The sequence below is a fragment of the Geotrypetes seraphini genome, chromosome 2, assembly GCF_902459505.1.
Source record: "Geotrypetes seraphini chromosome 2, aGeoSer1.1, whole genome shotgun sequence".
In the NCBI taxonomy this organism is placed as follows: Eukaryota; Metazoa; Chordata; class Amphibia; order Gymnophiona; family Dermophiidae; genus Geotrypetes; species Geotrypetes seraphini.
The window spans coordinates 265,784,501-265,809,422 of record NC_047085.1 but is presented as its reverse complement, the minus strand read 5'-3'; the positions used below and the strand labels follow the sequence as shown (position 1 = coordinate 265,809,422).

Below are 24,922 nucleotides of genomic sequence, written 5' to 3'. Positions count from 1 at the left end.
CTCAACTTCAGAAAAGGAAACTACAAGAACATGAGGAAAATGGTAGGAAAAAAGCTCAGCAACAGCTCAGGGAAGGTGAAGACCGTAAAGGAAGCCTGGACACTGCTTAAAGGCACAGTGCTCGAGGCACAAGACCTGTACGTCCCAAGGTTTAGGAAAGGGTGCAAAAAAAATCGAACTAAAAACCCAGCATGGATAACAACTGCAGTTAAAAAGGCTATAAGCGACAATAAATCATCCTTCAAGAAATGGAAAAAGGAACCAACAAAGGAAAACCAGGAAGAGCACAAAAGACACCAGAAAGAATGTAATCGAGAGGTCAGGAAAGCGAAGAGAGAATATGAGGAAAGACTGGCAGGAGAAGCAAGAAACTTCAAACCCTTCTTCAGGTATGTGAAAGGGAAACAACCAGCCAGAGAGGAAGTGGGACCACTGGATGACGGAGACAGGAAAGGAGCGATAAAGGAGGAAAAAGAGATAGCTGACAGATTAAACAAATTCTTCTCGTCAGTCTTCACCAGAGAGGACACAACCAATATTCCGGAACCCGAGGAGACTATAAACGGAGATCAAGATGAAAGGCTGGTAAAACTAGAGGTGAGCAAAGAGGATGTCCTCAGACAGATAGACAGACTAAAGAGCGACAAATCACCAGGCCCGGACGGCATCCACCCAAGGGTACTAAAAGAACTGAGAAACGAAATAGCAGAGACACTTCGCCAAATATGTAACCTCTCCCTAAAAACAGGGGAGATCCCAGAGGACTGGAAAATAGCGAATGTCACGCCCATCTTTAAGAAGGGATCAAGGGGTAACCCGGGAAACTACAGGCCTGTGAGCTTGACCTCGGTTCCAGGGAAGATGATGGAAGCAATGGTAAAGGACACAATATGCGAATACATAGAAAACAATGGACAACTGAAGGCGAGCCAACATGGCTTCTGCAAGGGAAGGTCATGCCTCACGAACTTGCTGTACTTCTTTGAGGGAATAAACAGCCAGATGGATAAAGGGGAATCCATAGACATCATTTACCTTGACTTCCAAAAAGCCTTCGACAAGGTACCTCACGAACGGCTACTTAAAAAGCTGTGGTACCACGGGGTGCAAGGGGATATCTACCGATGGATCAAACACTGGTTGGCGGGCAGGAAGCAGAGGGTTGGAATAAAAGGCCAATACTCAGAATGGCAATGGGTCACGAGCGGAGTTCCACAGGGGTCAGTGCTGGGACCTCTACTGTTCAATATATTTATTAACGATCTGGAGGCAGGGACAAAATGTGAGGTTATCAAATTTGCTGATGACACCAAACTCTGCAGCAGGGTTAGAAACACGGAAGACTGTGAAGACCTGCAAAGGGACCTAACGAAACTGGAAGACTGGGCAAAAAAGTGGCAAATGAGTTTTAACGTAGAGAAATGCAAGGTCATGCATGTAGGGAAAAAGAACCCGATGTTCAGCTACAAAATGGGGGGAACACTGCTAGGGGTGAGTAACCTTGAAAGGGACCTGGGGGTGATGCTCGACACATCACTGAAACCATCGGCGCAATGTGCGACAGCCTCAAAGAAAGCAAACAGAATGCTGGGCATCATCAAAAAAGGTATTAAAACCAGGACGAAGGAAGTCATCATGCCGCTGTATCGCGCAATGGTGCGCCCGCACCTGGAGTACTGTGTTCAATACTGGTCACCGTACCTCAAGAAGGACATGGCGATACTCGAGGGAGTGCAGAGGAGGGCAACTAAACAAATAAATGGTATGGAAAATTTTTCATACGCTGACAGGTTAAAAATGCTGGGGCTGTTCTCCCTGGAGAAGAGGAGACTTAGAGGGGACATGATAGAAACCTTCAAAATCCTTAAGGGCATAGAGAAAGTGAATAAGGACAGATTTTTCAAACTGTGGGGAGCCACAAGCACTAGGGGTCACTCGGAGAAATTGAAAGGGGACAGGTTTAGAACAAATGCTAGGAAGTTATTTTTTACCCAGAGGGTGGTGGACACATGGAACGCGCTTCCGGAGAATGTGATAGGCCAGAACTCTGTACAGGGGTTCAAGGAGGGTTTGGATAGGTTCCTGGAGGATAAGGGGATAGAGGGGTACAGATATAACTTGAGGTAGGTTATAGAAGTAGGCAGAAACCACTTCACAGGTCGCGGACCTGATGGGCCGCCGCGGGAGCGGACCGCTGGGCGAGATGGACCTCGGTCTGACCCAGTGGAGGCAACTTCTTATGTTCTTATGTTCTCCAAAAGGCCCGATGATGCCCCACATCTCAATAGCCTTCACAAGCTATCCAGACAGGCGCATGATCAGAGATATGTATAGCTTCAATTTCAGCAGCTCTGATTCCCCCCCACTGATTACGATGAGTCCAAATACTATCAATCCTAGCATAAGAACAATGAACAGAAGAATAATGTGTATACGTCCTCTGGGAAGGGTGTTGCAAGCGCCAACCGTCAATCAAGCCCAAGGAGGACATCAGGGCAAGAAAAGCCTTGCGAGAAGCTCGGGAAGATGATCGAAGTCCTCCCTGAGAGTGATCGAGCAGCACATCAGGAGTGACATTAAAATCCCCCCCCCAAATATACAGACCCCCCAACAAAGTTGACTAAATCTTCTTTAAGAGAGCCATAAAAGGCCGCCTGACCCCCATTAGGACCATAAATATTAATCACAGTAATAAGACGGCCCTGCAATGTACCCTGCAGTGCCAAACACCTTCCCCCAGAATCTCTATATACCCTCAGAACAGTAAAACCCAAACCTTTGCGGATAAGAATTGCCAGTCCACCCACCTTTTTAGCAGACTGAACACTCTGATGCGTCCATACATGCTCAAAGTGAGATGACCGCAAGACCCCCACATGTCTGGGTCTCAAATGGGTTTCCTGAAGCATACAAATATCCCATTTTAATCTATTCAATTCACAATATACTATACTACGTTTACCCGGACTGTTCAAACCGTTTACATTCCATGATCCAATAGTGAGAAGTTTACTCTTACTCCCTCCCAAACCCCCCCACCCCCCCCACCCCCGTACCCAAAGCTGACCCCCTCAATGAAGGTCTAGCCAGCCCTTAGAAAGTGAAAAGTACCCCAGGCGACTAACCCAAGCAGCTCCCCATGACAGCAACACAGAACCAAAAACTGCAGCAAAACAAGCCGCCAGTAAAGTTAAAGAGAAACATTAGAAAGTGCAGAGTCTCTTACCAAGAGCCAGACCGGAGATAGCACACCACTCAGTACCTCTCCCAGTCCATGCCATTCAAGGTAGCCCTGGTAAAGAACAGTCGAGATAATAAGTCTTCTTCATCATCAGGTCCCCTGTTTAGCTGCTCGCTTGCCAGAGCGCAGAACTGTAGACCAAGCGCCAGGTACTCCCGAAGTGCTAGCTGTAGCAGGCACCGGCACCGTCTCTGGAACATTCACACAACCCAGCTCTTTCATAGCCAACCAGACTTCCGTGACCGTAGCCACCTTTCGAGACCTCCCATTGACAGTAAGCCAGACCCCAAAAGGGGAACAGCCAGCGGTACTTGTGGCCACCATCCCTCAGCACTTGCATGACCTCCTTGAACGCCCTGCGCTTCTGTAGTGTAGACCAAGCCAGGTCCTGATAGACGCCCACTTCCAACTCATTCCAGCGAAAACAGGGATGGCGCCGTGCCAGCTGCAAAATCTTCTCTTTAAGGGAATAATCCGCAAAACAGGCGATGATATCTTTAAAGCCAGGACCTCTCACAGGACCCAAGCTCCAGTGCGCTCTCTGCAGCTTAATCTCCTCAGGCATCTCAGCTCCATCCACACCTAGTAGGCTCCGACAGAACTCTCGCACCACACTCTTGCAATCACGATATGCCTCTCCCTCCGGGATTCCCTTAAAGCGCAGATTACACCGGCGTGACCTATTCTCAAGATCTTCCACTTGTGCCTGTAACTCCTGTAGCTCAGATGATAAATGGGCTGTGGATTCTTTAACCCCGGTTACCGTGGCAGACAAGGCCTCCACGTGCTCCTCAGAGGCTGACACTCGGGCTCCCAGCTCCCCCACATCTGCACGGAGCTCTGCCAGAGCAGCTTTCACATCCACTCTCACTCCTACCATTTCATCCTTCAGGTCCTGGAACCACGTTTGGAAGGATTTGTTCACTGTCTCACTGAGCTCCCCCGACAGCGCCACAGTCCCAGCCTCAAGCAGCTCCGCCGGCGCCGACGGCCCCGCGGCCATTTTGAGCGAGTCTCCTGCACTCCCCTGCGCCTCACTCGCTGTTTTCTCCCCTCCGTCGCCGAAATATTTGAATTTGTTTAACTTTTTCCGCGTCGCCATAGCTTCACCCGCGAAATGCGATCCAGTGAAGAAGCGCGTTTTAGCGTTAGAAGCTTGAAAAGCACTTTTTCGCCGCAGCCCCTACGGAGCTCCCGATTTAGGCAGCCATGCGCTGGGATGACGTCACTTCCTCCTTGGGCAATTTTTTAGGAAGGGGGGTTTACTTTTCTGGAACTCCCAGTCTAATTTGGCCCATTTTGAACCCAATATTTCTTTCCACCAGTTTTTTCCCCATATTCCAAATTTCATCTCATCTCATTGCATTTAATTTTAATTTTGTATAATTCTTTCCAACTTTTGTTGGGTTGGAAAGAAATGAAAAAACAAATTAACTTAGTAACATTAGTAAATGACAGCAGATAAAGACCCAAGTGGTCCATCCAGTCTGCCCAACCGTACATGCTCCATAAATGAATGATTTAATTTAAATTGTCCTTTTTCTTAGATATTTCTGGGCCAGAAACTCAGAGCTCTGCCCAATATCATGCTTAGGTTCCATCTACTGGAGTCTCCATCAAAGCTCATCCCAGCCGTCAAAGCCCTCCCCAGCCCATCCTCAACTGAATGGCCATATACGGGACACAGACCATGCAAGTCTACCCAGCATTGGCCTTAATTCTTCAATATATACCCATTATTTTCTGATTAAAGATCCTCTGTGTTCATCCCATGCTTTTTTGAACTCTGTCATCGTTCTCCTTTGCATCACCAAATTAACTGTGGGGTTGACGCATGATGCGTGCGAGAGCACTGACCACACGTTTCTATCATGAACTTTCTGCAAAATTTACTGCTGAGATGCAATAGCCAATGGGCATACAAATTCCTGATGCATTAAAATATGTGATTTGTCAGAGTAAAACAGTGTACGCTACAGCGGTAATCTGCAACTCATTGTAAAATGTTCCTCATTCTATCAGTGTGTGAGCAGTGATTGGCTCGTGCATTGACAAACAGGGATGTTTAGGAAAAAACCCAATACAGCATAAGGGGTTGCGACCCTACAAAGTGAGCCCCAGGATGTGCTGAGCAGAACCAGATGCCAATTTTTTCAAAGACAGCAGCAAGAACGAGTGGGCATCGCTCCTGCCTCTTTTTGAAGGTACACTGGGAGGTGGGGGTTATGTATGCCACCAGACACCAGGAAAATTTTTTTAGGGGGGGGGAATCTAGGGGCCCAGTGGTGTGGTGGGTTAGGCTTACTAATTTTACTGCAGTATGCAAAAGGCCAAACTATCGGGTCCCTTTTCTAAGTTGTAGTATAATATGACCTTAAAGCGTCCTTATGCAGGTTTTCCTGCGTACTAAGCCATTTTTACTACAGCAATAAAATGATTGATTTTTCTTTTTTCGGGCGGGGGGATTAATGGTCATACACTACTATTATCATTAATACACAGCCATTAAACAAAAAAACTGCCACATTAGCATTTATTGACACCTATTTTGCAGACAGTAAGGTCTCACTTGGTAGTCGATTACTGCAGATAAGTCCACTCTCCACCCCAAGACATGCTCCACTAAATTTAAAATATTTTTTAGTATGCTGTTAGCGCATGCTGATTTAACATGTCCTTCAGAACAGCATTTTACACTATGGTAAGCGTGTGCTAGCATTTACCAAACTTACTTCCTCTTTTACGAACGCATAGCACGGGTTTTAGAGCCAGCAGCGGCGGTAGCTGCTCCGACGCTCACAGAATTCCTATGACTGTCAGAGCAGTTATTGCCGCTGTCAGCGCTAAAACCCGCGCTATGTGTTCGTAAAAGAGGGGGATTAGTAAAAGTATCCCTAATTTTTTCTATGCCACCTCAGACTCGGCGATAAATTTCTTGGATTGTGCTTCTCTTAAAATCTTCTTTGTATTTCCCTGCATTGGGACAGAACAGCTGATAGCCATTTTAATATGCTGTGAGCTAACCCCTGCACTGAACCCATTTCTGCATCATGTGCCCCTTAGCATGTACACATCCTGCTCATTAACTACACACTTCTGCCTGGGATAGCTTTCTGCATCCGCCCCTGTGTTTGTAAACCAAATATATTTGGAAAAAATTTAGATCCATTTGATGCACTCGAGCAGTAGAGCTGTCTATCCTGACAAAGATCTCGGACAAATTAAGATATAGCTCATAACATCAGGCTGGAATGGAAGTGACAATGTCTGGAGTAAAGCAAATACTTTTGCTCTCCAAACCAAAGATGAGTTCTGAATGTATAACTCTCTGAAATGAAAAAGCTCAACTACAGCTCTCTTCTGAATGGACTCGCACAAGCAAAGGAGGAAGGTCACTAGACAAAATACAAGAATTCATGTAGATACAATCTGAAAAAGATAAAACTGCAGCAATTTCATTTAACTTCAATATACTTTAGTAGATTCATATACTGACCACATATCGCCCATTCAACACCTCTTATCCAGTCTTCATGTCCATGGAGAATTTGTGCTTTCTGAAACTAAAATGAAATCTCTTGTTATAAAACACACTTGATATTAAATGCACCTGGAGCACAACAGTATGAACAAAAATGTCCTCAATTAAGGGCCTGATATTTCAATCAATTCAGCCCTGCAAGACTTCGACAAGAACACTTTGACTAGTCTCTTCATCTTTTAGGGCTCCTTTTACGAAGGCGCGTTAGGGCCTTAACGCGCAGAATAGCACGCGCTAAAATGCCCCGCATGCTAGCCGCTATCACCTCCTCTTGAGCAGGTGGTAGTTTTTCGGCTAGCGCGCACTAATCCGGTGCGTGCACTAAAAACCTTCATAAAAGGAGCCCTTAGTCTTTCCTTAACATTTTTGTAAATGATATTGCTGAAGGGCTATCTGGTAAGATTTGCCTCTGCAGATGATATCAAAATTTGCAATAGAGTAGACACCCCTGATGGAAAGCCTATATAGGTATTGTGAACGCACAAATACCAGAATAGATTAGATTAGATAACATGAAGAAGGACCTAGTGAAGCTTTAAGAATGGTCTGATATTTGGCAGCTAGGTTTTAATGCTAAGAAATGCAAGGTCATTCATTTGGGCTGCCAAAACCCGAAGGAACAGTACAGTTTAGGGGATGAAGAATTTAATTGCAAGAAAGAAGAGTGAGTCTTGGGTGTGATAGTATGTGATGATCTTACGGTGGCCAAACAAGTTGAAAAGGCAAAGGCAAAAAAGCTAGAAGGATGCTTGGGTGCATCGGGAGAGGAATGGTCAGAAGGAAAAAGGAGACCCTGGTGTCCCTGTATAAGACTCTGGTGAGACCTCATTTAGAATATTGTGTACAATTCTGGAGACCACACCTTCAAAAAGATATAAACAAGATGAAGTCAGTCCAGAGGAAGGCTACTAAAATGGTCAGTGTTCTACATCATAAGGCGTATGGGGACAGATTCAAAAATCTCAATATGTATACTTTGAAGGAAAGGCGGGAAAGGGGAAATATGATAGATATTTAAGTGCCTCTAGGTGGTATAAATACACACGAGGCCAGTCTCTCAATTGAAAGGAAAGAGGTGATAGGCTCAGGAGTAATCTAAGGAAATACATTTTTACAGAAAAGGTGGTAGATGTGTGGAACAGTCTCCCGGTAGACTGTGTCTGAATTCAAGAAAGCATAGAACAGGCATGTGGGATCTCTTAGGGAGAGGAGGAGATAGTGGATGCTGATGGATGGGCCATTTAGCCTTTGTCTGCCATCATGTTTCTATGTTTCTGGAAACCCTTTCCACCCACCACTTCTCCTCATCCATCTTGCCATCAGACAATACAGCTTTCTACATTTCAAAGGTTGTGCATAGGGAAATATCATGATAGCAGATGGTAACCAGGGAGGATGGGCCAACTAAACATTGGGAGACTGCCTAGCCAGAGTATTAAAGAACCTTGAGAAAACTGAACACAGCCTGTTTAAGAACAAGTTAAAATAGAAGATGAAAACTTCATACAACTAACTGTGTTTTGCATTCTGTTTCATTAAATATAGATTTAGGATATCCATGGAGAAGTGCTGGGTAGAAGTATGCACTAAACTAAGCAATGACACACTGAATCAGGAGTATGAGTACAGAGATCCAGTAGAGGCACCAGAACCATTAACTTGACTTATAACCTGTTAGCACTGAGAAAAATTAGTGTGCTGTAGAAACTTGAAATCACCATTGCTATTATGGAATTGACTGTAAGATTATTCCTTATTGGCAGTGATGTCAAATGACACCCAAGCAGTTCCCACAGTAGAAGGGAGCCTCAGTGACTACACAGTGCAGAGACAGAATGCAGCAATCATGACTTATTTTTTATTTTAAAATTGCCATACCACTTTCCCTCCAATAACTCTGATTAGTTGGATTATGCCTTTATTTCTTATTTGATTGCACATCCAGGGAGGGGTAATATATTTTGATGTATTCATCGATTGCAAGTATGCATTCGATTGTATGCATAATTTAAAGCACTTTGTTTTTGTTCTCGAATTAGGGGGGGAGGGAGGGGGAATATTTTGTAGTATTCTTTGATCGGTTGTAAGTGCTGTCTATAAAGTTAATTGTATGTATATTTTAATGCACTGTTCTCAAATTGAAAATGAATAAAGATTTATAATAAAAGCGCTCTCGCCTAACTCCTAGCAGCCGGGGAAATGCTTGAGCACTTCAACTTCCACTGCCAAGTTATCAGAAGAATTCAGTCCAGCAGCAGGAGATGAGGGGTCTGTAAGGAAGGACACAAAAATACCTTCATTAGAGAGGCAGAACACAGCAGCTTTTGAAAAAGCAAGTTGTTTGCTAAGCTCTGCCTCCTTTAAATATGAGGGAGAGGAAGAAGGGAGGGGGAGGGGGAGAAGGGAGGGGGTCTGCTCTGTAACTTATGAGAAAATAACAATGATTATCAACAATTGACAACAACTCTGAATAACAAATTAAGCACATAAGTAGCTAGGAACCAACCGGCTAATTGCAACTAGTAGAAGCCATAAAAACAGAATCCTATGCCTTATAAAAGAAAGAAGATTAGCAAGGTAAGAACCTAATCTTCCATTCTGTAGCAGACACAGGTTTCTGTACCATAGCCAACGTACTAGAGCAGTGCCAGACATCTAGGGAGGGACTGATGAGCCTGCCCACAGTACCGAGGTCCCAAAAGCAGCATCCTCTCGAGCTGCCACATCCACTCTGTATTTCCTATGCCGAAGCGGCAAAGAAAGAGTGTTGCTGGCAACTTATGAAGCCCAGAACCTGCGGCTTCAGATTCGATTGAGAATTTTTTTGAGAAGACTACAAACAGAGATTTTATCAGTGGCCTGCTGGAGACGCCAGCATAGAGTGAAGGCACAGTTGATCTCACTGGGCTGGATATGATGCTAAGCCCCAATTATAGAGCTCCTCCCCCTCAGCCGCAGAATGCTAGCTTCCTGCAGCAGGTTCAGGAAACACCGAGGCTGGTGAAAGTTTCCGATCCGGAGGTTCAAGTAAAATTGTCTGCGGGTTTGGAGTTTCCTGAGCTGGAGAATATTGTTTCATCTGTGGAATCTGTGAAGTTTCAAGCATCCGAGGGAGATATTGGACTTTACTGGAAGTATTTGAGAAATCACAGGGTGATGAGCAAACTACAACTTTACAATTGCCTGCCAAAATTTTCCTTGACTATACCTTCAGAAGTAACACTAGACTCACTATGGGATTTAGTTGTAAATCTGGGGAAATCTTTGTGTCCCCAAATTCCAATGTCTGGAGGAAAGAACAAAAAAGCATGAAGAAGACTTAAATGCAGTGAAAGTTGAAATATGATCTTTGAAATCTCAAATTGACAATGTTAATAAAGACTTAAGTGAGACACATCAGATACAAGAAGTTATGGTAAAAGATAATATTAACTGGAGGAGAAAAATAGAATCACTAGAAAATAGTTCTCAAAATAATAATTTACATTTCTTGAATTTTCCTCAGGTGTTCTCAGTAATGCCTAGAGCGGGGGTCGGCAACCTGCGGCTCCAGAGCCGCATGCGGCTCTTTTCCACCTTTGCTGCGGCTCCGGTAGTGTGTCACGCAGGCATGCAGTTACAAGTCCGGCGTCGGCGGGAAATAGCCATGCTGAACAGTGAGCTCAGCAGTCAGCACATACACAGATGAAAGCCTTGCTTGCTGATTGGTCCGGCGGCCCCGCCCCGCCGTGCCGCCGGACCAATCAGCAAGCAAGGCTTTCATCTGTGTAGTGCTGAGCTCACTGCTCAGCATGGCTATTTCCCGCCGCGACGCTGGGCTTGTAAGGTGCCTGAAAAAGAAATCATCCTGGCCGGGGTCGGTGTCATGCTCCGGAGATCTACAGCCTTCCTATCTCCCTCTCCCTTCTACCTGCTTCCGGCCACATCCCCTGCTCCGCGGCTCTCTTCGGCAACTCAGCAGCAGCTTCTGACGTCGGGGCCTACCCTCTGTGAGTCCCGCTTGTTTCAACTTCCTTTTTCCACAAAGGCGGGACTCGTAGAGGGAAGGCCTCGATGTCGGCAGCTTGTCTTGATCACTGCTGCTGACGAGTTGCTGAAGAGAGCCGCGGAGCAGGGGGGTGTTGCCAGGTGCAGGTAGAAGGGAGAGGGCCAGATGCAGGACTCGTGGGTGAGGGAGCAGAAGAGAGAGAGAAAGAGAGAGGGGAGGGAAACAAAAGGAAATATTTCATACTGGGCTGGGCCGGAGTGGAGGGAGGGTGGAAAGATTCTGGCTACAGGGTGCATTAACAAAGGAAAAGGGAAAGCTGAAAATGGAGATAGTGACACAAAGAAGAGAAAGGGTAAGCAGGACCTACTGAATAAGGATAGAGATACAGAGGGGACATGAAGAGGAGGTGAAATAGAGACATAGAAGTAATGCTGAAAAAGTGTGTGGGGGGAGATAAAGACATTGAAAGGGCAAAGGGTGAACATGGCGTAAAGATAAGGACAGAGACAAATGAAGATTCTGAAAAAGTGGTGAGATAGGGATATAGGTGAGATGGACACAAAGAAGGGTGATGCTGGAAAATAGGTGGAATGGTAATTCTGACAGACACAGAAGGGAAATGCTGGATCAAGGAGAGATGGGGCTCAGGCTGGATGGAATGAGGAGAAATGCCTTGTTGGCCCAGAACTTCCTCTCCTACGTCAGAATTGACGTCAGGGAGCGGAATGCTGGTCAGCGCAACACTTCTGCAGGGAAAGCTTGGGACGGTGGTGGCTTGGGGGCTGTTCCCCGATTGCGGTGGCAGCAAACCGAGTGGCTTGGGGGACGGCACGGAGACAGAAAGAAGGGGGAACAGGGAGACAGAAAGAAAAAGTTGGGGGAGAGAATGAGGTCTGGAGGAGAGGAAACATACAGGAGGCTGAAAGAAAGGAAGAAAGATTGGATGCACAGTCAGAAGAAGAAAGTGCAACCAGAGACTCATGAAATCACCAAATAGCAAAGGTAGGAAAAATGATTTTATTTTCAATTTAGTGATCCTGTATATAGCATTAAGATAAGAAACAATATATGCAGTGTTAGATTTGTTTTGCGGCTCCAAGTTTTTTTTTTCTTTTCGAAAACGGGTCCAAGTGGCTCTTTATGTCTTAAAGGTTGCAGACCCCTGGCCTAGAGAAATGTTGAAAAGATATGTCTCAGAAATTTTTAGTTCCTGAAGAAACAATTCTTTTATCTCAAGTTTATTACCTACCAATAAAAAGTTTGCAAGAACAAAATCTTAATCAAGATGAAGCATCTCCTGATATTTCAACTATTTTGGAAACTTCTGATAGAAAGGTGGCTAAATCCTCAACATTAGTGGCTTCTGTGGCACTTTTGCTGGACAAGATGTGGATTCTAAAAATGTTCTTTAAAAACAGACAATTTGGCGGTTTTAAGATCCAGATATTCCCAGATGTGTCTCGAGATACACAAAAGTGAAGAAGTTAGTTTTTGCTTTTGAAACCAGGTACTCGGATTGGTGGAACTTTTTATTTAAGATAACCATGCAAATGTATACACTTCTCCCTCCATATTCGTGGTTTCGAATATTCACGTTTTTTGAGTTTGCTGGCTCCTCCCCCAAATGACATCATCCCAGAGTCATCCTTCAGCATGCAGATAAAAAAAGCAAAAAAACAGTCGCCCGGGTTGAGATCTGAGAGTGGGAAAGTGTGGAGTGTACACACACCTGGAGATCAGAGAGGAAACGTGCAAGACAGGGAGGAGCAGAGCGCCTGAGGCGGCTATGAGACTCACCAGAGTGGAAGAGCTGCTTACCATTGCCGTGTGGGGGATCATCCTTGCCATGCATAGACCGCGGTCAGGAGCTTTCTGCAACCCGCGATCTGGGCTCGGGCATGTGCATCGGGTGTTGCAGGAACCCCAGGCATTCTGCCTTGTTTGTAAACAGTGCACCCATCTCACTCGCCGCCGCACTCCAGAAAAGTGAGAGGACATAACTGAGTTCTGAGTCTTGGAAAGTACCTATTCGTGATTTTTCCGTATTCATGGGCGGGCTCTGCCCCTAACTACCACGAATATGGAGGGAGGATTGTAGTGAGATATCAATCTTTGAAATATGTTTTCTTTGAACCATGTCACCTGTGTTTCTATCCACGAAACGTCTTGAAGGAGTATGATAGATGAGCTCTTAGAATTAGAAGTTTGTTTTTCTCTGTTTTTTAGGCCTCAGATGATATATTTCCTTTCTTTCTTTTCTAGGTAATCTAGTAATTTCCTTAAATAACTCTACTCTTTGTAATCTTGGATCCAAAATGGAGGACTTGCAAATATTTAGTCTCATAAAAAAATATTTTTCCTGATATGTATTTGACTATATTATTTTTTCCGTACAAGTGTTTTTTTCTTGATATAAAGAATGAAAATTCAATATTTTTTTTTTTTAAGAGAGAATGTAATAGATGCTACTTTGAAAAGGAGAAATGTTCAGATCCTGTGGAGTCTTCTGATTCTGAATTTAAAAAAAAAAAAAACAGTTTCGTTACTTTCCAATCATCTCAAAATATGCTTAAATATATTTGCATAACTTAACAGGACATCTTTAAGCAGTGGCCAACACACTGAACAGTAATGGAAGTTATAATGGATATTGGTGGTCTTCAGAAGGGAGATAAGTTTCTAAACTATATAAACAAACATATAATCCACCTATTACAGAAGAGCATGCACAATAAAATATCAAAGCCCACACTATTAAACAAAACATCCACAAATCATGATGTGATACTGGTAAAAGCAGTAGCACAGGAGGGTGAACCAGTACAAGCAACATGTTCTACTTGAGAAGAGCTACACTCAGATACTAGGAATTATTTCAGATGAAAGCAATAAATTACCTCTGCATCTTGCTGCACATATAAATGAATTTTGCTGTCATCGCCTCCACAAGCTAATATTGGGACTGAAAAAAATAAAAACATAAGGTCAAAGTTATCAAACAAAAATACTAGCCTGTGCTCTATATTATACTAATGACAGGATAGTCAATTCAGAGCAGTCTGTATAAGGTGTTACGTTTCATGAGCTTTGGTAATGGTGTTACTACACCTGAGGTGCAAATATGAGCTTCTATAATGCTGTTACAATACATGCGCAATTGATGTTACAATTGATGTTATATGAGCATAAGAATAGCCTTACTGGGTCAGACATTGATCCATCAAGCCCAGTAGCCCGTTCTCACTGTGGCCAATCCAAGTCACTAGTACCTGGCCAAAATCCAAGGAGTAGAAATATTCTATACTACCGATACAGGGCAAGCAGTGGCTTCCCCCATGTCTTTCTCAATAACAGACTATAGACATTTCCTCCAGGAACTTGTCCAAATCTTTCTTAAAACCAGCTATGCTATCCGCTCTTACCACATCCTCTGGCAAAGCATTCCAGAGCTTAACTATTCTCTGAGTGAAAATTTTTTTACTCCTATTAGTTTTTAAAAGTATTTCCCTGTAGCTTCGAGTGTCCTTTAGTCTTTGTAATTTTTGGAAAAATCAATCCACTTGTACCCATTCTACTCCACTCAGGATTTTGTAGACTTCAATCATATCTCCCCCAAGCTGAAAAGCCCTAACCATTTAGTCTTTCCTCATACGAGAGAAGTTCCAACCCTTTTACTATATTGGTCGCTCTTCTTTGAACCTTTTCTAGCGCCACTATCCCCCCTCTTCTACGAAACTGTGATAGCAGTTTCTAGTGCAGAGAGACGCGCTGCTCCCGACACTTATTGAGTTCCTATGAGCGTCGGGAACAGCGAGGCCACTCAGCGCGGCTCCCCATGCTTGAAACTGCTATCGCAGTTTCGTAGAAGAGGGGGTATATCTTTCTTAAGATAATGAGACCAGAATTGAATGCAATACTCCAGATGAGGTCAAACCATGGAGCAATACAGAGGCGTTAAAGAATTCTTAATCTTGTTAACCATCACTTTTTTAATAATTCCTAGCATCCTGTTTGCTTATTTCGCTGCCACCACACATTGAGCAGAAGGATCTATAATGATACCCAGATCCTTTTCTTGGGTGCTAATTCAGTGTACTGAAAACAAAACATAAACATTGTAAAATGAGATCAAACATACTTAAAAGTACAATATGATGGTATATAGTTATTTCACTATATATAAATTGTGTTCATATAAACCAACTTTTTAAAATAACTGGGGGTCCTAAACCCAATGGAATTTATTTATTCCTCCCTGGACACTGTCAAGCAGTTTGCTCAAAATTAGGAATACTGAAGCACTCACAGCATCCAAAGAGTTAGCTTCTATGCTGCTTTTTTTAACCTTTTATATGTCAATCTAAACAATGTTTCTCAACATGCGGTACGCGTACCCCTAGGGGTACGTGAGCTGATTGTGGGGGGTACGCGGCACTGTGCGGTTCTCCCAACTCCCTTTCTCCTCAATCACCCCATGCCCTCCTTCCTGCCCTCCACCTGCACTGAAGCTGACCTGGAAGAGCTGGTGGGTACGTCTACAAAACTTGCTTTTGTACGTTTTCAAGTGGATGGTTTTATTTTTGAAAATGGACTAAAAAGGTAGCTTTCCTAAGGACCAAAACTTATACCTGGCTCATTTTCAAAAATAAAAGATAAGATATGTGGCAGCTTTGAAAATGGACATTTTTCCTGCTGGGTTTGTGGACATCTTGCACAAAACGTCCAACCTCAGACCTAGGCACATTTTTGATTATGCCCCTCCACGTTGTTTAACTTGCTTTTTAACCAAACTTTTCCTCATATATATATCTAAATTATTATTGCAGTGCTTAGATTGTATTTCATGATTATGCTATGTTATATTCTCTCAATTTATCGGCTGGAAGAGTTAAATAGCTTCCTTCATTTCATTCATTAACATTTCTGCAAGACCTCAGCGACACAACTCAAGACTCTAAAAGCTCTCATTGTCTCCAAACTTTATGGGGCTCATAATCGAAAGAAGAAAAATGTCCAAAAAACGGCCTAAGTCGGCACTTGGACGAACATTTCTTAAAAACGTCCAAGTGCCGAAAATAAAAACGGGTTTTGGATGTATTTCTAAATGACCTAGGCCTTCATAGTGCCGCTCAACGTCCAAAGCTAAACGGGGCGTTTTGGGAGGTGTGTTGAGGGCAGGAGTTGGGCGGGACGTGGACCGGCTTAGACTTAGTCGTACAGCATGTATAGCGGTACCGTAGTCGACGGAATCGGCTCAATAGCAGATGCGGTGCCGAAGAGGATGTTCTGCTGGATTTGTCGATTCTTCAGAGTACGTTTTTTAAGAGTGGCACAGCGGGTGCAGGAGTCCGCCCGATGCTCAGGACCCAAACACTGTAGGCACCAATTGTGTGGGTCAGTGAGGGAGATCGGGCGTGCACACCGCTGGCACTTCTTAAAACCCGGCTGCGGGGGCATGAATGGAAACACGGCCTCCGCAAAATCAAACCCGGAGGCCTGTATGGTGACAACAGGCCCCGCCGGGGCTGAATCGAAAACAAAGTAAAAAAAAAGCAAAAATTTTTTTTTTTTTTTTGAGAAATGAAATAAGAAAAAACCCGAAGGGCAAATGAGAAAAAATAGGAGAAAATCGCGAGCGGGAAGGCAAAAAAGGTGGATTCAACGGTCGTTGAGATACACGCGTCTTCTTCGCTCCACGGAAACGAAGAAACTGGGGACCACGCACTCCTCCGTCGGGCGGGAAGGCACTCGCGCATGCGCGGTGCGGCCAACTAGAACTTTCTAGTTAAAAAGGTCCGTACCGGGGCTCCGTCGGTGACGTCACCCATGCGTAAAGAATATGCTGCCTGCTTGTCCTGGGATAATATTGGTTTAGGAAGGAGGGGTGAAGGGTAAGAAAGTGACTATAGTGAAAATAGGAATATCTTTAGTTCCTTCCAGAATTCTAGGTAAGTTGCTGCTACTTGCTATGGTCACAGAAAAAGAGAAAAAAACAATAGTTAATTCTCGAAACTGGCAATAAATCCTCTTAAACAACCCTTCTATGCTGCCTCAGACCTGGCAGTAAATTTGTTACACAATGTGCACTGCAGCAGATGATCTAATGGCCTCATTACCATACATTTTAATATACTGTGCATTCATATGTACTGTGAGAGTTAAATCCTGAACAGATAGATGTGAATCGCTCATTTACTCTTTCCAAAAATACAAGACTAGGGGACATGCGATGAAGCTATTAAGTAGTAAATCTGAACAAATTGAAGAAAATATATCTTCACTCAATGTGTAATTAAAGTCCATAAGTCATTATTAAGATGGACTTTGGAGAATCCACAGCTTGTTTCTAGGATAAGCAGCATAAAATTTGATATCTTACCAGGTTCTTTGTGACCTGGATTGGTCACTGTTGGAAACAGGATATTGGGTTTGATGGACCTTTGGTCTGTCCCAGTACAGCAATGCTTATGTTCTAACCCATTTTTATATTCTGTACCCATTAATATCTATCCTTTCTCTATTGTTAGCTTGTATGCTTCAAAGACACTGTCCTATTGAATCTTATGGCATTCCATTCTCTTTTCTAATATTTATACTGTATTTGTAAACCACCTTGACCTGCTAGATAAGGCAGTATATCAAATTCTCATAATATATACACCTTGCTGTAAAGGTACACTTCTGATCATGATAGCTTTCCGTGTCACCCCCTCAGTGGAGGATAAGGATGCAAGAAAATGTGAGACCAGCACAGAGGATACTCAAAGCAATTGTAGAAATGAGCAGGTGATGAAGACGAGCAGACTGGATGTATTTGATTCCTTGTAATGCTATTAGAAAAATAAAAACATAGAAACATGATGGCACATAAAGGCCAAATGGCCCATCCAGTCTGCCCATCTGAAGAAGCCACTATCTCCTCCTCTTCCTAAGAGATCTCACATGCCTGTCCCACGCTTTCTTGAATTCAGACAGTCTTTGTCTCCACCACCTCAACTGGGATAATATTCCATGCATCTGCCACCCTTTCTGTAAAAAATATTTTCTTAGATTACTCCTGAGCCTATCACCTCTTAACCTCATTATATGCTATCTTACTCTGGAGTTTCCTTTCAATTGAAAGAGACTCACCTCCTTTACTTATGCCATATAGGTATTTAAATGTCTCTATCATATCTCCCCTCTCCCGCATTTCCTCCAACATATACACATTGAGATCTTTAAGTCTGTCCCCGTACATCTTATGACATTCTCTTTTCTACTTTTCTTTTCAACCATTTTAGTTGCCTTCCTCTGAACCGACTCCATCCAGTTTATCATATTTTTCGCTCCATACGACACACTTTTTTTTCCACCCAAAAGTGGGTGGAAATCTCGGTGTGTCTTATGAAGCGAAAGTGCAAAATTTGAATCCCCCGCACAGCTGCATCAGCCCCCCCCCCCATGCACCAGCAGCATCACCTTGCCCACTGCCCCCCCCCAGTACAACTGCAAGCCCCTCTCCCCGCATCGCACCACCTTTCAACACCGCTTGCCGACCCTCTCGTACAATTCCAAAAGAGTACAATTCCAAAAGACCCCCCCCCCCGCGCCACAGCCGCACTACCTTTTTTTTTTTAAACAAATCCCCCGCTGCTGTCGTCGCTGCCACCACAAAACCTTTTTCCAAGCCTGGTGGTCTAGTGTCCGGCTCTGTATTCCCGGCAGCAGGCATACGAGTCAGGAGCGCGGCGGTCAGGGCTAAGCTTTACACGCTCCCACTTGGGTCCGAGTTCCTATTGGTTTTAAAAGTATTTCCGTGTAACATACAACAAAGGTCACACCCTGGACTTCATATCTTCAAAACCCCCTATGCTTATAACAGAAAATAACTGAACAACAGTCCCTTGGTCACACCACTACTTATCATCCTTCAACCTCAACCGCCACAAGAAAAAAGCTACTATCAAGATTACCACTGAGAAACCTCTAAAAAGAGGTAAGATTAGCACAAGCCAATTCTGGAACAAAGCTGCTGAAATTATAACTACTACTATTACCAGTCTCATAGCTTTACTCAACAGCTGGAAAAACGCATTAGAACAAACCCTCAACTTTGTTGCAACATTACGTCGTAAAAAAAAAAAATCAACTAATTCCTCACCTTGATTTACAGACGCCCTAAAAGCTGAAAAACAATCTTGTAGAACAGTGTTTCTCAACTTCTTTAAGCCAAGTACCCCCTAGGTCTAACAAATATCAACTGAGTACCCCTGCCCAAGCTCCACCCCAGACCCACAGTAATAGTACTAATTGTAATGCAATTTTTTCCATTCATTTTTCATATACATACAATATAATCTTATTAACAATACATAATAACCCCAAAACTAAACTACAGAAAGCATTCTGTTTTTTTTCAAAGAGATCAAAGCAGATGACTTTAAAATATGTAATGTCAACCAGTAGACAAATATAGTGCAAAATATAGACAGCAGATATAAATTCTCAAACCGACACATTTCAATCACTAAATTGAAAAGAAAATCATTTTCCCTACCTTTGTTGACTGGTGGTTTATTTTTCTAATCATCCTTTCCCAGTCTCTGGTTGCACTGCCTTCTGTCTGTGCCCTTAACTGTGTTCCGGGGCCTTCTTATCCACTGACAGTTTTTCTCTTCTTCTTCACTTTCTGCCCTGCGTCTATCTTTGACATTAGCTTTCCCAGGGGAGCTCAGAATGGTTTATATTGATTTACGTATTCAGGTACTCAAGCATTTTTCCCTGTCTGTCACAGCGGGCTCACAATCTACCTAATGGACCTGGGGCAATGGGGGGATTAAGTGACTTGCCCAGAGTCACAAGGAGCAGTGCAGGTTTGAACCCAAAACCTCAGGGTGCTGCGGCTTTAGCTTTAACCTCTGAGCCACACTCAAGTAGTCTTCAGCTTCTCCTGTGTTTTCCAGAATTCCCTCCTGGAACAGAGAAAGAGAGAGAGAGAAGCCCCTCCTGACACACCCATAAGCCTGTTTGCCACCCTCCCCCTCCAGCTTACCATTTTCCCAGGTTAAGATAGATTATGAGCCTGATGTGACAGATAAAGAAAAATGCTTGAGTACCTGAATGTAAACTGCTTAGATAACATCCATTGGTAGGCGATATATACCGTATTTTTCACTCCATAAGACAAACTTTTTTTCACCCAAAAGTGGGTGGAAATCTCGGTGCATCTTATGAAGCGAAGGTACAAATTTTGTTACCCTCCCCCCATACCATTGTAAAACCCGCCCGCTGCACCACCTTTTTAAACCCACTCGCCTGCCTGCAGCCACACCACCATTTTTTAGCCCCTCGTCCATCCGTCTGTCATCGCCATTTCCCCTTTTTCACCTGGTAATCCAGCTCCCTCATCTTATTTCCTGGCCAGCGGCGAAACAAATCAGCAGCGCGGACGTCAGGAGCAAGCTTTACGATCTCCCGCTCGATCCCACGCTGCTTTCCGAATAGCTGCCGTAGGTTCTCGAAGGACTTGCGAGAACTTACAGCAGCCATTCAGAAAGCAGCACGAGGTTGGCCTGGGTCTGGCTGGCTGGCTTGGGGCTGGCTGGCTGGTTTGCCTGGAGCTGGCTGGCTGGCTTCGGGCTGGCTGGTTTGGAATTGGCTGGCTGGCTTGGGGCTGGCTGGCTTGCTTCGGGCTGGTGGGCCTGGGCCTGGGGTTGGCTGGCTGGGGGCTGGCTGGCCGGTGGGCTGGTTTGTGGCTGGCGGGCTGGCTTGGGGCTGCCTACCATTAGACGTGACCACCACTAGTTGTGCCCTGTACCCTGTCCCAGCCTACCACTAGACCACCAGAGGAGGGACAGGTTACAGGGAACATCATTTGGTTCAGAATATTTTTTTCTTGGTTTTTCCTCCTCTAGATGGGTGCGTCTTATGGTCAGGTGCGTCTTATCGCACAAAAAATACAGTACATAACAAATAAATAGAGAGTCAGGACAGGAGCTATTCTCACACGCTCTTGCTCATGCTGTCTTCCTCACTGAATATGGCTGCTGTGGCTTTCATTTGGGATTGGAAAAGCGGCTTATGTACAGAGTATTAGTTCTAAATCTTTTCTTATTTCATTTTGTGTTTCACTTTGTGAATTTAGAACCTTTCTTTGATAGTTCATATATTCTCTGGCCATAGATTTCTCCCGAAATGGAGTTAGACACTTACCACCACTTTCAGGTAAAAAGGATAAGGAGACATCCAGTATAAATCCATTTCCAAACAGCAATGTCTGAAGGCATTCTACTGATTAAAAGAAGAAAAAAAAAAAAGGAGAGAGAAATAAATTTGGCACCCAAACACTGCTAAATTAACATGCAGCATTATTTCTATTGAAGTCTTAGATAAAAGTGTTGACTACAGGCAGAAAATTAATCTACTCACTCAGCCGTAGTATTCCTGTGTCATTTTTTATTATGTACCACAAAACAATGTGCATATCAAGCCAGTTTAACATGCATCCTCAAGTGACTCCATAAACTTCCTGAAACTATTAAACAGAGGCTGCTACCTGCTCGGAAGTGCCATAGGGCTTCTGATGAAGCCACTGAATTACAGCTGCATGCACATCAAAGCAAGCACAAGAGTAAGCCTAGTAATGCAACTTTGGGCCAGTTGTTCAAAAAACATGATGACTATTTTTTTTTACTTAATATACAGTTAAGCTCTGGAACTCCTTGCCAGAGAATATGCTAAAAGCAATTAGTATAGCAAGGTTTACAAATGGTTTGGATAACTTCCAGGAGGTAAAGAGGTTTTACCTTCAGAAGTGCCTTTAAAATTTATAGTGAACATATAAGAAACATATGTCGGAGGTCACGTGATGTGCTGAGCCGGGCAAGACGTGCTTTGCTCGAGCTCCGGGGCCCTAGATCCCCCTACACCCGTTTCTTCCTGGACTTCCATAATTTTGGTAGTGGCTCGTGCTTCTGTGGTGTATGGACCGTTTTCTTCTGTCGGGCAGCCCTATTATGAGCGGGAAATCTAGTCGTGCTCACAAAGATCGGGAGGTGAGATCCTCGCGCACGGACACCAAGATGGCGGCGGGAGCTGAGCCGGGTTCCACACTCCCGCTTTCTGCGGCGCATATAGAAGAACTGTCGGCTTCCGTGGTGCGGGCGTTAGAAGCTCAATTTGACCAACTTTTCTCTCAGTTAGCCTCCCTAGAATCTACAATCGCTGATACTACCAGACGCACTGGGGAGCTGGAGCACCGCGTGGCCCACGTGGAAGACGCCCACGATGTCTCGGCAGCGGAACTCTCCTCTTTAAAAACTTTGCTTCAGCGCCAAGAAGAAAAGCTGGAGGATTTAGAAAACCGCTCTAGAAGGGATAATTTGCGTCTCATTGGGCTGCCTGAGACGGTCTCGGATGCCGGTTTACTTACCACCTTGGAGGCCTGGCTGCAATCGGAACTGCCGCTCCCTGCTGGGATGGGGCCCCTCAGATTGGAGCGTGTGCACCGCCTGGGGCGGCGGTCTGACAACCATACCCGGGCGCGGGTGACTATCTTCAAAGTGCTGAATTCAGCACATAAGACTGAATTGATGCGACATTATAGAAAGAAACGAAACACGCTTGCTTTTGACGGGGCCACAGTCCGCTTATTCCAGGACTATTCCCCTGCACTGCAGGACCGGCGTCGTAAGTTTTCCAGGATCTGCTCGGCCCTCTATGAACGTCGACATCGGTTCCAGCTTTCCTATCCTGCCCTCCTGAAGATTTGGACGAACGACGGCTGGAAGAGTTATGCCACAGCAGAGGAAGCACAGGCCTATCTGGATGCCCTACCTGGGGAATCTGGCCCGTCATCAGCGCCTTGAGGTTTTGGGAGTCCTGGTGATGGTTTCTGTTTGCATTGGTTCTTTTGGGATTACTTGGAGTTTGCTTCCTGTATGGGATCTTTGTTACAATCCTGCCTGTGGTTTATCATCTCCCGTTCTTGTACTGTGTCCCTCTTTCCTGGGGTGCTGCGGAGTGAGCCTGTGTATTGGACCGTCCTGGAGGTTGCGCAAGACAGGCGGTTCTAATCTCACCTGGAGTCCTGCCTGAGGTTTGGCCCCTTACACTCTTGTACAGTGTTCTCCTTCCCCGAGGTTCTGGGGCGGTGTGCCTGTGCCTTGGGACACCCTGGCTGCGGAGCCGGGCAGACAGTTTTCAGCCCATCTCCGGTCCGGCCGAAGATTTGGCCTCTGACATTCCTGTGCGGTGACCTTTTTTCCCTGGAGCACTGGGGCGCTGACTTTGTGTTTTGGGCCACCCTGGCTGCTGAGCCAGGCTGACAGTTCTAGCTTTGCCTGGGCTTACTGTTGGATTTTGGGTGTCCCCTATACCTTGCTTGCCTTATGTGGACTCCCTTGACGGGGTTTAGGGTCTGTTTTGGGGATTGTTAAAGTTGGGGAGTTTATGATGTGCCCTAGCCATCTTTGCCCGCCCCTACGGCGCTTTGCTTTTACTTGTTATTGGCACCCAATTTGGTTCCTTGTGACCCTGGGCAAGTCACTTAATCCTCCATAGCCTCAGGTACGTTAGATAGATTGTGAGCCCACCGGGACAGAGAGGGAAAAATGCTTGAGTACCTGATTGTAAAAACCGCTTAGATAACCTTGATAGGCGGTATATAAAATCCTAATAAAAACTTCCCCATCTTTCTCTTTCATGGATGTACAGGGTATGAGAGTTTTTGATGTTCTGGTGGGGAGCTCTGATATCTGGAGGAGACAGTTGCTTGTTTTGGATGTTTGCGATGTGTATGGGGGGTTGTTTGGGGTTTGGGGCTTTTACAGGGTATCTTTCTTTCTGGGCTCTTTGTCTCCTGTGGAACGGGGTTTTCTGTCTTTTCTTATTGTTTTGCCTGGGATTGAGTGTGTACTTGATTGCTGGGGGGGAAGGGGTTTTTTTTCAGGTATTCTTTTGCCTGGTTTCTCCCTTTTTAGGGTTGTTTGGACCTTCTGCTCTTGTGAAGGGGGACTGTTGTGTTGTGGTTCTGCTGGGTTGTTCCCAGTGTGTGTGGGGGGATTTTGCTCTTTACTGCTTTGGGGGGTGGGGGGATTGGGGGCCCTGTTGCCATCTTTGTGTGACTTTCTCTCACTCCACGTCCGTTGACTGGGGTGTATGTTTGTAGTGGGACTTTCTGGGGATTTTGGGGGGTCTAGGGAGGGTGGACGGGAGGGAGGCTTGGGATGGGGGAGGTTCGGGTGTGGGTGGGATTGGTATTGGGGGGTCCTCCTTCGCTATGTTTGCCTTATTTTTGCTGTGATTTACTGATTCTCATTTGTTGCATTGTGTTCCTTAAGCGGATACTGCTACTCTGGGGGGGGCTGGGCCCTTGGGGTGGCTTTCTTTTGGTTTCCTTTTTCTTCTCTCGCATCTTTTCTGACTTTCAGCTGTTTTCCTGGTGATCCTCTATTTCTCCTGGGAGATTTTAACTTGGTCATGACTCCTGATCAGGATAAATCCGGATCTCCCATTTCTTCCTTGGGTTCTAAGGGTCACCTTCTTTCGGACTTTTGTGACTCTCTTTCGGTTGTGGACCCTTGGCGCCTCCTGCACCCTGAAGTTCGCGATTACACTCATCTTTCTCGTGCCCATGGCACTTGGTCTCGCTTGGATTATATCTTCTTGTCTTCCTCTATGTTTCCTTCCGTTCAATCGGCTGAGATTGGCCCTTTGTCTATATCGGATCATGCCCCTATTTGGATAGATGTTTTCTTAGATTCTTCGTATCTCCGAGCGTCGTCCTGGCGGTTTCCTTTCTATCTTGCACGGGATACGGAATTCCGTACCTTTATGCAGGCCCAATGGGAGGACTATTCCACGAATAATGCTTCCCACATGGATGATCCTATTTTATTTTGGGAGGCTGGGAAGACGGTGATCCGAGGTCATATCATTTCATTTCTGTGTGCTCGTACCAAGCGTATTAACCAGGGGATCGTTACTCTCGAACGGGCCTTGCGTTTGGCGAAGCGGTCCTTTTCTCTTCACCCTTCTCAGGAGACTCGAGACTGTTATCTGTCTACTCAGGTGGCCTTGAACTCCCTTCTTCATTCTCGTTTTCAAAAGAGTAAAGCCTTTTATCAGCATCGTTTTCATCGTTATGGGAATAAACCCGGACGCCTTATGG

General features: G+C 44.9%; 1 protein-coding gene across 3 annotated transcripts in view; it reads right to left on the bottom strand.

Annotated features, from left to right (window-relative positions):
• The window catches only part of ELP2 (elongator acetyltransferase complex subunit 2), a 189,028-nt gene that overhangs the window by 130,975 nt on the left and 33,131 nt on the right, over positions 1 to 24,922 (bottom strand). For 2 of the 3 annotated variants that reach the window (XM_033929590.1, XM_033929587.1), the window contains exons 5-7: positions 20,965 to 21,042; positions 13,668 to 13,732; positions 6,738 to 6,804 (exon numbers count right to left, since the gene is read on the bottom strand). In XM_033929590.1, coding sequence (XP_033785481.1) covers positions 6,738 to 6,804; positions 13,668 to 13,732; positions 20,965 to 21,042 — 210 coding nt within the window. The remainder of the gene's footprint in view (positions 1 to 6,737; positions 6,805 to 13,667; positions 13,733 to 20,964; positions 21,043 to 24,922) is intronic. The other variant, XM_033929588.1, reaches the window with a different exon arrangement.